This window comes from Brienomyrus brachyistius, chromosome 7 (genome assembly GCF_023856365.1).
Source record: "Brienomyrus brachyistius isolate T26 chromosome 7, BBRACH_0.4, whole genome shotgun sequence".
Lineage (NCBI taxonomy): Eukaryota > Metazoa > Chordata > Actinopteri > Osteoglossiformes > Mormyridae > Brienomyrus > Brienomyrus brachyistius.
Window position 1 is genome coordinate 29,606,727 of NC_064539.1, and position 16,179 is coordinate 29,622,905.

Below are 16,179 nucleotides of genomic sequence, written 5' to 3' on the forward strand. Positions count from 1 at the left end.
CTCTCGTACTTTTCCAGAAGCATGAAAAATGGCTGGATGGATGGTTTCTGTGAGGGTCGCTGGGTTTTGGTGGCAGAAGAGAAGATGTATGATAGAACATGGTAAAGCCAAAGAAAATGACAGTAGTGAACAAATCTCCAAAAAAAAAAAAACTAAAATTTATAAGCAGTAAATGAAGTTTCCATTCTGAAGAATTAAAGAGTCTCATATCTTCTCCATAACCCCAGTGGCGAGATGAACCTTCTACCTTCTGATGCCAGTCATGTCAGTACAACATTTATTTACTTATGCAATATTTTCTGATACTGCTTTACAGTTTAATTCTGGTCATTTACTATTTAAATTGGGGGGGGGGCAGTTGTGTCGTCTGTCATTTTCCTCAATTATTTATAATAACTTAATTCTACAAGTTCCAGTGTTAGTGCACAACAAATCTCTAGTGTTGTGCTGTTTGTTTGTTCGTTACCGGGGAAACCGAGTAGGTCAGCTCCTGAAGAGCGAATCCCAGTCAGGGTTCCCTCAGAAATGTAGTAGGCCGAGCCGGGCGAAAAGGGAGTTCTGTTTCGGATTGAGACGGACCGCCGGTACCAGCCCCTGAGAGCGAGTACAGGAAGTCAAATGGATCCAAGAAGTGTCGAGTCTTTCCAACACCGGGAAGCACGTCTGCCTCGCGCCAACACAACATATGACACATCAGAGCCACAAAAAGTCCCTGTATCCAGGCAAACAGCAGAACAACAAATCTGGGAAGAGAGGGATCCGGATCGGTCTCCCGTGCATTTACACTCCTCCTGGCAACACGAGTCTTTCACGCCAATTTATGGCATTATGTCATGCTGTGAAAAGAAGCGAGGGAGAAAGAAAGAAAGAAAGAAAGAAAGAAAGAAAGAAAGAAAGAAAGAAAGAAAGAAAGAAAGAAAGAAAGAAAGAAAGAAAGAAAGAAAGAAAGAAAGAAAGAAAGAAAGAAAGAAAGAAAGAAGGAATGAACACAGGTATTAGGCTTTTTGGAGATGCTGTTCTTTCCCAGTTGAAGTTGCCTGCGGCCAGATTGATGCAAAACTTGTTTTTTTGGATGTGATTCAGTGAAGCCGTTGCGTTTCCCTTAATGAGAATCCGTCAGGCACAGTCACAGAGCAAAGCAGAATGAGATTGTGCCTCGTAAAATGATATTACACAAATACTCCAAATATTTGGTGCACTAGTTGATCCCAAAAGAGACAATCTGGGGCAAAAATGTAAAACACTCTGAAGTTCAGCAGCCTCTGCTGGCCCACAGATCACGCCAGGTCTTATGCAAACAATCTTACTGTTATTACAATTATTACTTATTTGCTCATCTAGCTCTAACTAAAGGAATCTGCGTGACATTTGTCCTGATGTCACTCTCTTCTTTGTTGCTTCTGAAACACCCTGGCATTCAATATGCCCCCCCCCCACTCATCCACCCCAATGCCGCTAAGTGTCTCGAAATACAAATGTTATGTTCACACCGCAATACAAAGACAATGCTTTTATGTCGCTGATTATCGGAGACGTGAGTCTGAGCAAGCAGAATTTCACACGACGTCATATGACATAACCAACCTGCCCAAACATGCGCTGGTATGCTAATTTAGGGTGTTTTTATGTTTTTTTTTTTTTGCAAGATACCTGGACAAAGGTGCCACAGAACGCGAGTCGCTGTCGGACGCCTCTCACACTTGACAACTTTGCACGAAACACAAAAGCCAAGCAGTCTGTGAGCCAGAGCTAATTGTCTCTCACTCACACAATGCCAGATGGGTGACCTGGTGCCAACCGGAGGCCCGAGACAGCCCACCCCCCCCCCCCCCCCCGCCCGCCCCCTCCAGTAAGCCCTGTGAAAGGGCATTCTACGAGATATCCTCCGGTCAAACGATACCACTGACATCTGAGTAACGCGGCTCAGATCTAAGCCAGAGTCCGACCACAGATATGATATTTTTTAGAAAAGCCACATGTGATCATGTGATACTGAGGGGGAAGTGCTGATGTCCTGGGTTAGTCAGCCGAAATCAGACTAAGAAACTCATTCAGTTAAACCTGATCCTCGTTTCAGGTTTTGTTTCCTCTAGCTGTAAGTAAATGTGTCCAAACCCAAGTCCCCACTTTTTGCTGTCTCCCCTACCTTCACCCCACTTGATATTTTCGGTAAAACTGCCTTCCCCCCATCACAAAATAAAAACCCAATTCTTTCCTCCAATCATCACGTGACAAGGATCTGTTTGCCGTCTCTTCCAGAACAAGTCTCATAGAAACAGTAAGATTAGCGAAGACAACATTCGTCTGTTGAGAAAGTGTTCTCTGCCAGCCACTGAGAAAATCAACAAGCAGACAAAAAACAAATTAAACAAACCAAAAATAAACACACAGACAGAAACGTGTATAGAATTGGGCAGTTGTTTATCATGTCAAAAGAGGGTGTGCACCTCTAATTCAGCAAATTAACAAAGAACAAAGGCTCTGCAGTGCTGCCTGTTTCTCTGGTCCCGTGGTGTACACACTCCCTTCAGGGACCCTGAACACACAGCTAACATCCCAGTGGGATCCACAACGATTGGCTGCCCCTGTATATCCCCCTAGGGCTAAATGAAGTTCCAGGTCACCTCTGGCCAATCTGAATAATGTTCCATTGGGTTAGCTGGCCCACTCAAGCCCCACTGAGGTGAGGCTGACGGAGAGACATGCAGGATCACCAGAAACGTCTGTATCTCTCTGAACTGGAGCACGAACAACCGCTTCGAGGTGTCGTGGACTTGACAGCAAACTCGCCTAACTTGCTGAACGGAGCTTGCCGTCTCACTCACACCCTCATGAGCGCATGCATGCACACACGCGCATGCACACAAGCGCATGCACACATATGAACACTCTCTCTTTCAGACTCGTTGGCCTCGCTTCATGCAGATAATGCAGTCCTGCTTTTGCAGTAATTCTGCATTGATAGCACAGGCTATGCCAGACACGTAGGGGCCAGTGTCTCAGCAAGCTCCTCTTGCAGGAACAAGATTATGAGGTACATCACGCAAAAGTTTATTGTATGTAAATTTACAGGCATCGTAAACACAGTCACAGCTGGTCAGCAGCTGATTCTGAGGAACTCTCACATGCCCTGTCACCTGCAGCACCTTCCTGGTTGTTTCAGCTGGGTGATTGGTCCATCTTCTGTTATTTGTGTTTTTTGCACAATCTTACCACACTGTTAAAAAAGTCAGCTTCTTGCATGTAGTCAATGCCAATCTCATCCCAAATAATAATAATAATAATAATCGATACTTTTATTGTCCCCGTAGGGAAATTGTCTTTACGCCTCCCACAACTTGCTCTTTTTTCATAGAGGAAGTTGTCTGCGAAGGGCTGCCACCCATAGCGGTGCCCAGGGAGCTGGGAGTTAAGGGCCTTGCTCAAGGACCCACAGTCTGAGGCGGGGTTTGAGCCTGCGACCTTCTGATTACAGGCACACAGGTTTAGCCCACAGAGCCACACACTGCTCCCTATAGGCCAAATCGATGTTGACGTGACTGCTGAGCTAATATCCAAACCTCAGTGACATAATGAAAGGCCCCGATATGTTTCCTTGTTGCTGTAACGTCTGGTGTTTATCTAAGATCACCAGAGCAAAATTCTTTCTCCTTTCCTTGTTTTGTTAACAGAAAGACAGCATGCGCCAATCTATCATCTTCCAAAACCTGTTTTCACCTCACTTTCGCTGAACATCTTTCCAGGTTTGACGTATCTGATTAATTCCTTCATACTTTACACTTTCTTATTATCATCATTTCCTTTTTTTTGTATTTTTGCTCAGCAAAAATAAATTAGCAGCAATGTCTGCAGGACAATTGGCATGAAGCCGATATGTATACAACCAGGAATATTTATAACATCTAATCAATGAAATCCATAAACTTTCTCTCACTACTTTCATCTCCTACTGTTAGATGGGATGGCAGTGATGACATCAGACTACAGTTTAAAGTTTATAGTCTCCACGCATGCAGAACATGGACGATACAATTTTACACAAACAGCACAATCAATGGAGCCTACTGTGAGCTAAAGACCTGTTATTTATCTAATAGATATCAGACTACAGAATTTACAGAATAGATCTCCAGCCATTTAGCCTGAGAGCCCATCCTGAGCTTCCAAGTGTTTTGTAGTGGGGGAAATTATCCGGAACATTCCAAGACCCAAGAAAGAATCCTTCTGCCCAAGAAGAAGCGCTTACTCCATCGTTAGCAGATTGGCAGCAGCAAGCACACTCAGGTGGCTCAAATTAAGTGCAGTCAGGATGTACTGGCAAAATCTCACAGCATGACACACCCTTTGTATGTGTGTGTGTGTGTGGGGGTCTCTCTCTGCATTCTTGTAATACAGTGTTTCTCAATCCAGTCCTTGGGGACCCCCAGACAGTGCATGTTTTTGCACCCTCCAAGCTCCCTGCTGGACAGTCCATGTTTTTGCACCCTCCAAGCTCCCTGCTGGACAGTCCATGTTTTTGCACCCTCCAAGCTCCCTCCCAGACAGTGCATGTTTTTGCACCCTCCAAGCTCCCTGCTGGACAGTCCATGTTTTTGCACCCTCCAAGCTCCCTCCCAGACAGTGCATGTTTTTGCACCCTCCAAGCTCCCTGCTGGACAGTCCATGTTTTTGCACCCTCCAAGCTCCCTGCTGGACAGTCCATGTTTTTGCACCCTCCAAGCTCCCTCCCAGACAGTGCATGTTTTTGCACCCTCCAAGCTCCCTGCTGGACAGTCCATGTTTTTGCACCCTCCAAGCTCCCTACTGGACAGTCCATGTTTTTGCACCCTCCAAGCTCCCTCCCAGACAGTGCATGTTTTTGCACCCTCCAAGCTCCCTCCCAGACAGTGCATGTTTTTGCACCCTCCAAGCTCCCTGCTGGACAGTCCACGTTTTTGCACCCTCCAAGCTCCCTGCTGGACAGTCTATGTTTTTGCACCCTCCAAGCTCCCTCCCAGACAGTGCATGTTTTTGCACCCTCCAAGCTCCCTGCTGGACAGTCCATGTTTTTGCACCCTCCAAGCTCCCTCCCTGACAGTCCATGTTTTTGCACCCTCCAAGCTCCCTGCTGGACAGTCCATGTTTTTGCACCCTCCAACCTCCCTGCCAGACAGACTATGTTTTCTTGCCATCCAAGCTCCCTCCCAGACAGTGCATGTTTTGCACCCTCCAAGCTCCCTGCTGGACAGTCCATGTTTTTGCACCCTCCAAGCTCCCTCCCTGACAGTCCATGTTTTTTGCACCCTCCAAGCTCCCTGCTGGACAGTCCATGTTTTTGCACCCTCCAACCTCCCTGCCAGACAGACTATGTTTTCTTGCCATCCAAGCTCCCTCCCAGACAGTGCATGTTTTTGCACCCTCCAAGCTCCCTGCCAGACAGTGCATGTTTTTGCACTCTCCAAGCTCCCTGCTGGACAGTCCATGTTTGTGCACCTTCCAAGCTTCCTGCAGACAGTGCATGCTTTTGTGCCCTCAAAGCTTCCTGCTATACAGTGCATGTTTTTCCTCCCTCCAAGCTCCCTGCCAGACCAAAACCAGATTGAGAAACACTGTTCTAATTTACAATGTTCATGGACTGCATGGGGGGGGGGGGGGGCAAAAAATCATGTGTACGTCTGTTTGTTTTTGAATAATTCAGATATGACCTATTGTTAATTGTTTTTTTTGTTTTGTTTTTTTAAAGCTGAAGCGTTGATGTGTGTGATGCGCGTAACAGTCCCACTCAGTGAGGTAACCGCGTGTGAGCTTCTTAAAGCTCCTTAAAGCCGACATTCAACGAGCCTGCATCACAATTTGCCAATAAACCCTCTGGGCTAAAGCCAGGTATGTCTACAGTCAGCGTCAAAGTGGTGCAACATCTCGGTAACTCCGCTCTCGGCACATGTGGTGGAGAGCTAAAGACACAGATAGTTGTCCTTACTTTGCTTCTTTCCGAATTTGACCAGAGTTAACAGGATCTGGCTTTGTTTAGTGATACATGAGCATAAACCATCCAGGAGATCAAGGAACCTTCTGAGAAAGATGCCGTCTAGTAAATAACACCATCGCGATAAAGTCGACTTCATTGCCATTGGTCCCGGCCAGCCACCTTGGACACCCCCAAGGAAAGTCTTTGACAGATCTTGGGACACTGGGGTACATGTGATGTGGGTCTGGCTGCAGTGACTGGAGCATCCCATCCCCCAGACTCCGCCTATTAAATTCCCCCTGCTGTATTTGATTATAGTCAAACAACAAATGAAAAGGTAGTGGAGCTCATGACCACAAACTGGCACATCACATTTCAAAGACCAGCACCGGAAAGCTAATGCTGGAAGATTTCCATGGCAACTTAGAAAAATCAGTCCCATTTGGCTCTTTTAAATAATCAAATCCTTTTCAGGTTATTATAGGCCGATTCCCGCATGACTGATCACTTTAAAAAACTTTCGCCTTCTGCATTTTCTTCAGAGAAGGGCTGCAGCTGCTGCCCCCATGACCCTGACCAAGATAAACTGTTAGATTTTCTTCAGACTATAAGCACAGACTTAGCCCCCCCCCCCATCATTACACATACTATTTCATCCATTTATCTCTAACTCACACAAGGTTCCGTCCTTAGGTATGCTGAGGTTTGGCATCTCAAACAAGCAGTGGCTGGATTTATCTACAAGCAGAATCATTGTTGCAACCTCATATTGTCACAGGTGCATGTTTTCCAACCCGGTCCTCTGGTCCGTGTTTTTGCTTCCTCCCAGTAAGCAAAAATGTGGGATGTGGGGTCCCAAAGGACCGGGTTAGAAAACACTGATGTATGTCACACTATGAAATACACGACTGTGAAAGCAGCGAACCTCTAGCTTCATAAATTACTGTAAATACATTTAAGCATCGAGTCTTTCCGTTATTAAATACATCAAGGAAATTTGTTTTTCTGCCTAACAGGTGTTTCTGACACATTGCGCGCTTGTTTAACACACCTTGTCACAGGATATGAGACGGCAGATGCTCAGAGACGCCCGATTTCACAGCTGCCCCCCCCCACACACCAGTCCAGGAGACTCCGGCTTTGAAGGTGACCCCTCCTTTTGGTAGACTCTCTTCTCACTCAGAGACTGTGTGGCACAGTCTAGAGATCCCCTATTAAGGCCCCAAACCACAGGCACACCCACCAGACCAAAAACACTACATTACCCATCACCACCTACCCAGCATGGCCCACAATCCCACACCACAGATGGAGCATGACAAAGCTGGCTATTCCTCACTGTCCCACCAGGGCTGCTGGGGGCTAGCCTGCTAACAAATGGTGTGTGCAGTCCTATAGACCAGCAGCAGCCTGCTAACAAATGGTGTGTGCAGTCCTATAGACCAGCAGCAGCCTGCTAACAAATGGTGTGTGCAGTCCTATAGACCAGCAGCAGCCTGCTAACAAATGGTGTGTGCAGTCCTATAGACCAGCAGCAGACTGCCAACAAATGGTGTGTGCAGTCCTATAGACCAGCAGCAGACTGCCAACAAACAGTGTGTGCAGTCCTATAGACCAGCAGCAGACTGCTAACAAATGATGTGTGCAGTCCTATAGACCAGCAGCAGCCTGCTAACAAATGGTGTGTGCAGTCCTCTAGACCAGCAGCAGCCTGCTAACAAATGGTGTGTGCAGTCCTATAGACCAGCAGCAGACTGCCAACAAACGGTGTGTGCAGTCCTATAGACCAGCAGCAGACTGCCAACAAATGGTGTGTGCAGTCCTATAGACCAGCAGCAGCCTGCTAACAAATGGTGTGTGCAGTCCTATAGACCAGCAGCAGACTGCCAACAAACAGTGTGTGCAGTCCTATAGACCAGCAGCAGACTGCTAACAAATAGTGTGTGCAGTCCTATAGACCAGCAGCAGACTGCCAACAAATGGTGTGTGCAGTCCTATAGACCAGCAGCAGACTGCTAACAAATGATGTGTGCAGTCCTATAGACCAGCAGCAGACTGCTAACAAATGATGTGTGCAGTCCTATAGACCAGCAGCAGACTGCTAACAAATAGTGTGTGCAGTCCTATAGACCAGCAGCAGACTGCTAACAAATAGTGTGTGCAGTCCTATAGACCAGCAGCAGACTGCAGAGGCTAAGCTGTTGAAGGTCACTAAAAAGTCCACATCCTACGTGGTCCTCTGACCACCACGGAAATACAGCAAGTCCCTGCTTCCTCATAGTACATTCCTGGTGATTCAGTAAAGCAGCCAAAATCCAGACTTTTGAAGTGTTGCCAATTGAAAATATCAAGCATGAGCTCAGTTGTCACTGTTTTAGCTCCTGCTTGTTATGCAGTATCTATGAGATACCCGAAAACGGTCAGCTATGCAACAGACCCCCTGGATCCTGAATCCATCTATGCTCTATGTCCATTAAGCCTCCATGCACAACCACGCTTCCAGGCCCTGGTAACATCCTCCTTCAGCTACAACCATTTCCTCCCCCCCAACCTACCCACCCAGCCCAGCCATCCCCAGCTGTCAGCGACAGATTGCACGTGTCCGAAGTGACCATTTCACCTCTTCGTTTTAGCAGGGCCCCCCTAACCTTTCTTAGCATCTTTCCACTGACACATTAAAAAACCTAAATATGTCATATATCTGCTTATTAAACAAAATGCTAATTCTTTCAAATTTGGTTCAGAAAAAAAGGGCACTAAAAAAAACCATGGGGGGGGGGGTTAGCAATTCCATGGGCCCCTGTCAGTCAGGGGCCCCAAAACTTTTCAAACATTATTAAATTGGTCTGGGTTGAGGGTCCAAAATGATACACTTTCACAGGGCCCAAAATCTCTATCGGTAACCCTGGTTACAAGAATTAAAAAAAACGCAAATATATCACATAAAAGTCTGTTCTTTATTTGGTTTCCTATGCTTGATGAGGACGCATTGTGAGGTCTTTGTGTTTTCTTTGGGCTGTTAAGAGGCACAGACGTGCCCAGAGAGCCCAGAGTCTGAACTTCCTGTACCAAATGATTCCCAGGTTAACCAAGCCTCTCAGCACCTCTGCCGGCCCTGCCCTCAGCCTTGACTTTCACAGTTGTGTAGCTATTGTTACTCCTGCTATTTCTGGAACTAGTACTTCTGTTGGAGGATATGCAAAAGAATCCTCCAAAGATCACCCGGTAATGGCAACCCGCCATTATTGTGGGAGGCATTAACAAGTTGGTGGTTTTGAAGTCCTCGAAAATCAATGTAGCTCCCTCTATTAGACACGCAAGCTACTTTAAAACGAAACCGCAAGCCGGTGGATGAGGCATCCTCCACATGTTCCTGTCATCCCCATTCGGGCGGCTCATCAGGACCTCATCAGAATATTGCCCCGCTGTCCCTGGAACGATTTTGGGTCGAAACCCTCTCATGCGTCACCGTTAAACAGTGTGGCCGCTGTGGGCAGATGGCACCATGCGAAGCACGACACGGAGCCTGACAGGCGCCCTGCGCTTTCTCAGAAGAATAAACCCCTTTCACCGAACTCATCTTTAGCGCCCGCGTTTCCTTTCCACGCATAAGCCGGCGAGTATTTCAAGTGCACAACAGCAATTTGGTGCTACTGGCGTCTGCCAACCTGTTAATGAACCTTGAAAAGGTTTTCCTTTTTTCAGTAACACACATCTCTTCTCTCCTACCCTTCTGCATACACAGGTGAGACACAGACACACTCGCAGATATAAACAAGGAAGAGCAAAGTTGCGACCTGGTCTCAAGTCAAATTTTCAGCAATTTAGATAAGGTACTACATCCCAAAACCAACGCAGTTCAATTTCCAGTCTAAGAATTCCTCATTATACCCTGATATTAAAATCTGCTTTTACAGTGGCGATATTATTACTATGTCATTGCGCCATATGGCTTGTTACAGTGGTTTTAATGAGCTAATGCTTTTGCACGGATGACCTCTATTTCAACAGAAGCGAAAGATCCACATTGGGGGGGGGGGGGGGGAAGGAGTAATAAGTGCTAATAACTTTGCTTTGCTAAACGGAAAAGGGGAAGCTCGTATATTATATAGCATATAAGCATGTCAGGACTGACAAACATGAAAATGAATAAGGCACCAAAACAGGCCTGTGCGCTGCGGCGATCGGCGACTGTAAGTAAGCAGGCGAGGGTACATCAGCACGCTGCTCCATGGCTTTCCGTCGTAGGAATCAACATTACGGGCTGGGATCGTTTACGTTTCAGAACAGATACATTTAATGAAGCTGCACTTATTTAATTAAACGTCTGTGTGTGTGTGTGTGTGTGTGTGTGTATGTGTGTGTGTGTGTGTGTGGGTGTAAATATATATACATTATATATATATATATACATATATTATATATAAATAATGTGGCTAACGGTTTCATTTCATAAGGGGCTGTACTGTAATGTCTTACCTTCTCTTGCTTTCAGTAGTACCGTGTTTGCCACAATGTTCTCCAGCTCCATGAATATTCTGGATGGTATAAAGGTGAATCGCAAAGAAATAAAAAAATAATAAAAAGAAAAGAGACTTGATCAGGGTCGTATCCCAGGCTGTTACTCACTGTTCGGCGATGCAATACGGGTTCGAATGATCTCCCGTTCTTGCTTAAATGCGGAGGATCGGCGGGCAGGTTATCGGAGAATCCCCCGTGTTGCGCTCACACTTCATGCCGTCGTTTCCCAACATTTCTTTGGGGGGGGGACATTTTCCAGCGAGAAAACACGGCAGGCTTTGGAGCGTGATCCGCCGGCGGATGCCATCAGTCTCTGAAGATAAAAGCCGTCCATGTAAGCGGGAGCCTTTACATTTTTTTCCCAGATATAAACATAGATCTGTGTGTTTCTAGAAATGCATCAAGCTGGGTGGATTGCAAAAACCTCAGGACTACGGAGTTGGGAAGTAAGATCTCGCCTTTCAGACTAGCTATATGCTCCCCCTCCCGGTGCGCAATCAATGCAGGTTTTTTTCCCTTAGGGAGGGGGGTGGTCTTGACTGTTTTCCAGAGCGGCTTCCCTGTGGATCTGGTGAGATTAAGAAACGCATCAGGCAGGTATTGTTTTATGGGGAAGGATAGAGCATATAGCCCACCCGTCATCTGTTTTTCCTCCTATGCTTCTTCGGTATAAATGGGGGCGTAGCGAGGGGAGGTGGTGCGTTTCACCCCGCCGCTGTAACGCAGGCTGTCGGAGGCGTTACCCGCTGGTGGCCCTAACTTACGGACGCGGGGAGAGCAGGAATGTCTAGCTGTCGGAACCATCTGTTAGGGGCTGAAAGTGGAAACCAAATGATGGAGGAGTGATCGTAGGTGTTACCATGGCTGCTGCGTTGTGAACATATGTAGAGAAAGTTCTATTTTCGAAGTGGAAGCAGAACAGGATGTAATGTTTTAAATGTAAAAAACAGTACTACGGCTGCTGTTGTATTAGGTAAATAACCGTTTTTCTTGAAGTCCACAACCATTAAGAGCAATGGTTGTATGAACATTAAAGAGGGAAAACATGTACAATTAAATGATAGTAACACACAATTTCAGATGTAATGCATGCTCTGTGAGGAAACAACCAATTTAATGGAAAACAATTTAGAAATCCACACAATGTTTGTGGAATAGGTCAGGAAATGGTGCTGTTAATTCTATACATCATTGGGAAACAAAGAAGTTACTAAATAATTCAAAAATCCTCTGCAAGTAGAAGACTGTATGTACATCCAGCTCTCAATCACGTATCCAGTGCAGGGTCATGGAGACACAAGGAACAGGACAGGACGAACCCTGTATGGGATGCCAGCTCATTTCGGGGCACACTCACATACACCGCGGAGCAGTGGTTTGGTCATTGTCGCGACCTAAATCTCTACAAATTTGAACCAGATTTTACAAACAGTATTTTATTAACCACGCTCACTGACAATGAATCAATCACAAACTCAGGAAACTGATTTAGAGTCGCCTAACAGCATATTTTTAAACTGCACAAAGAACCAAAGCACCGAGACAAAAAACCAGAGCAAACCGGTTAGCTACGGTGTTGATAGATATGTAAAATTGGAAGTGAATTAAGAGGAATGCAGTGTTTGGTCAACTTCTAGTAGACAATCTGCCTTTTCTCATCGTTTTCTGTCATGGAAGCTTAAATTTACAATTACGGCTTGGTTTGCCCCCAAAGCCCGATGCACGTAAGATTCTGGCGCCACCTATCGAAAAAAAGTGAGTTAATTGTTATTCTCAAACAATCCACACATGAACAAAACCACACAAGACTGAGCAGGAATATTTTCACCGAGTCGTTCACGGATCGTAAAGATGCTGCCTGTTTGAAATTTGTGACAGATTTTTCGCACTGAAATTATGCTAAATATTTTCTGCTAATTATCAGTGAGTCCGTCCTGCACTCTCGGCATCAGCCCAAAGTTGGTCACTGCTGTTCAGTTGTACTACAGGCTGACAGCAGGAACACTTTGACAGACTTCAGCTTACATTTGTCAGCCTGTGTACCAATAAATAATTTAATAACGTTAGGAATTACTGCTTATGTACAAAAGCTCTGGATTTGGTCATACAGGCCACAACAAAAAATTACTTGTGTTTATGAATAACATAATATTTAAAGGGATACCTATGTCTCTTCAGGGCAAACCACACCTTAACCATGTTTTGAATGTCTGAATTCAAAACATACTCGGTAATAACATGCTCAAAAATACTGCAACAGCAATTTTTTTTATTTGAACAAAAATACCTTATGAAAAACAATCTCGCTGCATTGACATCAAAGGCACTCTATCCTTACACAGCATAAAACAGTTACATGGAAAATAAAATACAGCATCAAAAATAAGGCTCTCATGTTGTTTCCCTGTCCAATGAAATGCAATAAAACAAATGCTTTTAAATATACTTAAGCTAGAATGCTGTTGGACAAGCAGTTCTCGTAGCTACTTGCTGGGAGAGTCAAGAGTTTTTTTTTGTCTTCTATTACCCCATCTGACTACAGAAGATATAATCTCTTAAAGGTCAAATTCAGGATTACAAAATCAAGATGGCAAAATAATGAGCAGTTGTGCTCATAATCACCAACAGGCTTAATTACTCAGTATTCATCCAGTGTGTCTGCTCTGGGGACAAACAGACCCCGCTCCTTCAGGACCTGCAGCTTCATCCTTTCTGCTTCTTGCTTTGCTTGTTGCTGGCATCTCTGGTCCTCCAAGATCTCCTCAATGGACACTGGCTGCAGCACTGTGTCACTTTCCTTCTCCAGGTCCTGAGAAGACGGTACAAGTTCAAAGATTCTCATGTGGGAAGATGCATGGCATCTCGGACACAAGAATTTCAAGTCCTTGTATAACATAGTTGTGCTTCTATACTTTGTTCCTTTCCAACTGTAAAACACACCAACTGTCTGCTAAATTATACTATTTAATGATTTTCTTAAGCAAAAATACATCGCTATATAGCACATGATATATCGCTAAACATATTGGTATCACCTGGTATGCGTGCGGATTAGGGCTGGGTAAGGTTTAATAATCGGCTCTGGACTTTTGCCCAGACAGGCCTACCAAAATTTTGCCACCCAGAAACCAATCAGCCCACCAGGAAAATGCCCAGATGGCCAGTTCAAGGCCGCGAATGATCAGTCTTTTGTTTTCCACAACGTAAACGATGATGTAACGTCATTCTGCTAATCTGCCCTGGCAGCCCCCAGGTCGGCGAGAGGCTCAGAGCATATCAGTATTAGCTATTAGACAAAAATATAGCCTATCGGTAACAATAAAAAAATCTATAACATTGCACTATTGCCGATATCTAGTAATGTAATTAATTGATATTGCAGTAGGACACATACAATTTCCCCAAGCAGGACGACATTTTCCCCCCTGATAATGAATATTCCTCTGGGAATGTCCCCATACTTCTTGCCAACGTGGATACGTTCCACGGTTTCATGCAGAACTAGATTGGCTGCAACGAAACACAAAAGAAGATTGCGTCATAGCAATTAGACCGCTCATTTTCTTTATCACGATCACATTTGCTAGTTGGTCTTACCAACAATTTCTAACCCAATTTTCAAAATAACACATACAAAATGTCCTCAAAAGAAAATATGATGAAAATTAATATGTTTGAAATTTGGATTTATAACAGTCATTGTAGCCTAGTTAATTGTGTTCAAGTGCAGGGAGTGTCAGAAAGTCTACGTACGTACCAAACTGATCTATGCTTCTAAGGAATCCAATCAATGTTCTTCCATCACGGAGAAGGACAAGGTGTTTTTCTGGAAATTGTAACAAGCCAACTCAATGCACTAAACTGACTGTACAAGTCCTAAAATGTCAGTGATGTGTTTCGTATACATATGAATATGTGCGCCTTACAAAGAGAAAGGTCAGTCTCCACCTTATGCGCCTTTTCCCCTGAGCTAATATTACCTGACGTCTCTGTGTTTGGTAAAGATTTTACATTTCCGAATCACTTAACTAAGACTAATTCAAAAAGTAGTAGCCTACTGTGTGACTCATTCGAGGTCAAACGGTTCTCACCAGGTTAAATGAAATCGTAAACGTGCAATGAGCACATGGTGTAGTTACCTTGAAAGATAAAAATAAATGTTTGTTCAGATTCACGAACAAGAAGCTATTGTTTGTCATTTGAGGCATGACGCGCCTTCTGTCGGTGCGCAATGTTTTGAGATGCTGCGTCTCTTCATTACACGGAAATGCTTGCAATACCACATGATAAAGTAGAGAAGTGGTAAAAAAACGCACAATAATCGAAGTTTTTAAATTGAGCCGTCCGTGGCGTTAATTCGGCAATGTTACAAGACACCCATTAGACTTACTATCAATATCCTCAATGAGGCTCGCAGTCCCAGGCATATAATTCATCTCGTTACCATTGATTTTCAACTAATTTGTAATTATATTTCACACAGATGTCTTCACTGGTAGACCATGAATCGTTTCAAATGTTGACTGCAAATACAAAGGAAGAGGGTAACACTTCTTATCCTTTTAACTCTTCTTAGGTCACAGGTGAGACGCACGTCTACGTAAACAAACCGATTAACTGCTAAAATATTGAGTTAAACCTTTACGGGCGCACCGTAAATATGCTAAACGAATGGACGAGAAATTACACAAATGCGTACGACGTTGCGCACGATCAAAATGTAAAGTTTATTTCTCAAAAATGCCAGTTTGTCATAAAACAATTTCTAATTGAGAGTCCGTGTCACACTTATTATGTTTTATTATGGAGCAAGGCAATGCCACAGAAGTATTATTTTGAATACCTGAGACCTACAAGATATTTAACTTTTCATGAGGCTTGCGCCTAAATCGAGATGACCCGTGAGTTGTGATTTGTTACTCGTGCCTGTTCAGGTGTAGATTTATTCACTGAGTAAATCAAGTAAATTACAAAATATATTAGATTATAAAAATAGAGACTCATCGTTTGCTCTTTAAAGGTACAGGGCGTTATCACGTTATGTAACTTCATCATTGTAACTCAAACGTTAACCGCATTCAAGAACACAGGTAATGCATTTCAATCAATAAACTACTCTCTGGAAAATGGGCCTAAGGTCATCTAATGGAGTCTATAAAACACAAATATATGCCTTTGGGTGATGATGAGCGGAGGTCAGGCCCTGCTACTAATTGTTCTTCCCGTAATTTAAGAAGCGCTGTTGCTTCCACCCCGACTACACTTAATCGCTGACAGAATTTGAGGATTTTATTATTTTTCAGTTGCGTCAGCATTTGCCAGCATTTTTCTAATTGATTCCACGTTGTAAGCATTTCAGAGTGTGGGGGGGGGGGTGGTGGTGTTAATTAGTCGATTGTGGCATCAAAAAGTATGTGTAATCATATAAAATAAACGCGAGGTGATAAATAGTCAATTAAGCTAGTTTAGATTACAACTCCCACTAATGTGCTCATTTAAAAAGTAATCTCTAAACGTACCTGGCATTTCTGACCCCCTGACAAAATGTCACACTGTCCCTTTTATATTACGTATTAATGGCCATTGTGAAGTGCTGGAACCATAATAATAACAATAATAATAATAATAACAATAATAACAGCTAAAAAAATAATAATAATAATCATTATTATTATTATTATTATAAAATATCACTACCCCAGGTTCCCATA

General features: G+C 44.1%; 2 protein-coding genes across 5 annotated transcripts in view; both read right to left on the reverse strand.

The window, feature by feature from the left end:
• Positions 1 to 11,187, reverse strand: part of LOC125746272 (G protein-coupled receptor kinase 5-like) — a 34,900-nt gene extending 23,713 nt beyond the window's left edge. Inside the window, exons 1-2 of one of the 3 annotated variants that reach the window (XM_049020057.1) lie at positions 10,577 to 11,187; positions 10,427 to 10,485 (exon numbers count right to left, since the gene is read on the reverse strand). In XM_049020057.1, the coding sequence (XP_048876014.1) occupies positions 10,427 to 10,478 (52 nt within the window). In that variant the 5' untranslated portion in view covers positions 10,479 to 10,485; positions 10,577 to 11,187. Of the gene's footprint in view, positions 1 to 10,426 lie in introns of all 3 variants that reach the window. The other 2 variants (XM_049020056.1, XM_049020058.1) reach the window with 2 other exon arrangements.
• Positions 11,188 to 12,717: 1,530 nt separating this feature from the next.
• On the reverse strand, positions 12,718 to 15,073 carry LOC125746222 (U6 snRNA-associated Sm-like protein LSm1). 2 transcript variants are annotated; one of them, XM_049019972.1, is made up of 4 exons: positions 14,859 to 15,073; positions 14,226 to 14,294; positions 13,863 to 13,978; positions 12,718 to 13,277 (listed from the first exon to the last, which is right to left on the reverse strand). In XM_049019972.1, the coding sequence occupies exons 1-4, from the start codon at positions 14,902 to 14,904 to the stop codon at positions 13,107 to 13,109; spliced, it is 402 nt and encodes a 133-aa protein (XP_048875929.1). In that variant the 5' UTR covers positions 14,905 to 15,073; the 3' UTR covers positions 12,718 to 13,106. The 2 variants fall into 2 exon arrangements, with proteins under 2 accessions (XP_048875929.1, XP_048875930.1); XM_049019973.1 differs by lacking the exon at positions 14,226 to 14,294.
• Between the last annotated feature and the right edge of the window lie 1,106 nt (positions 15,074 to 16,179).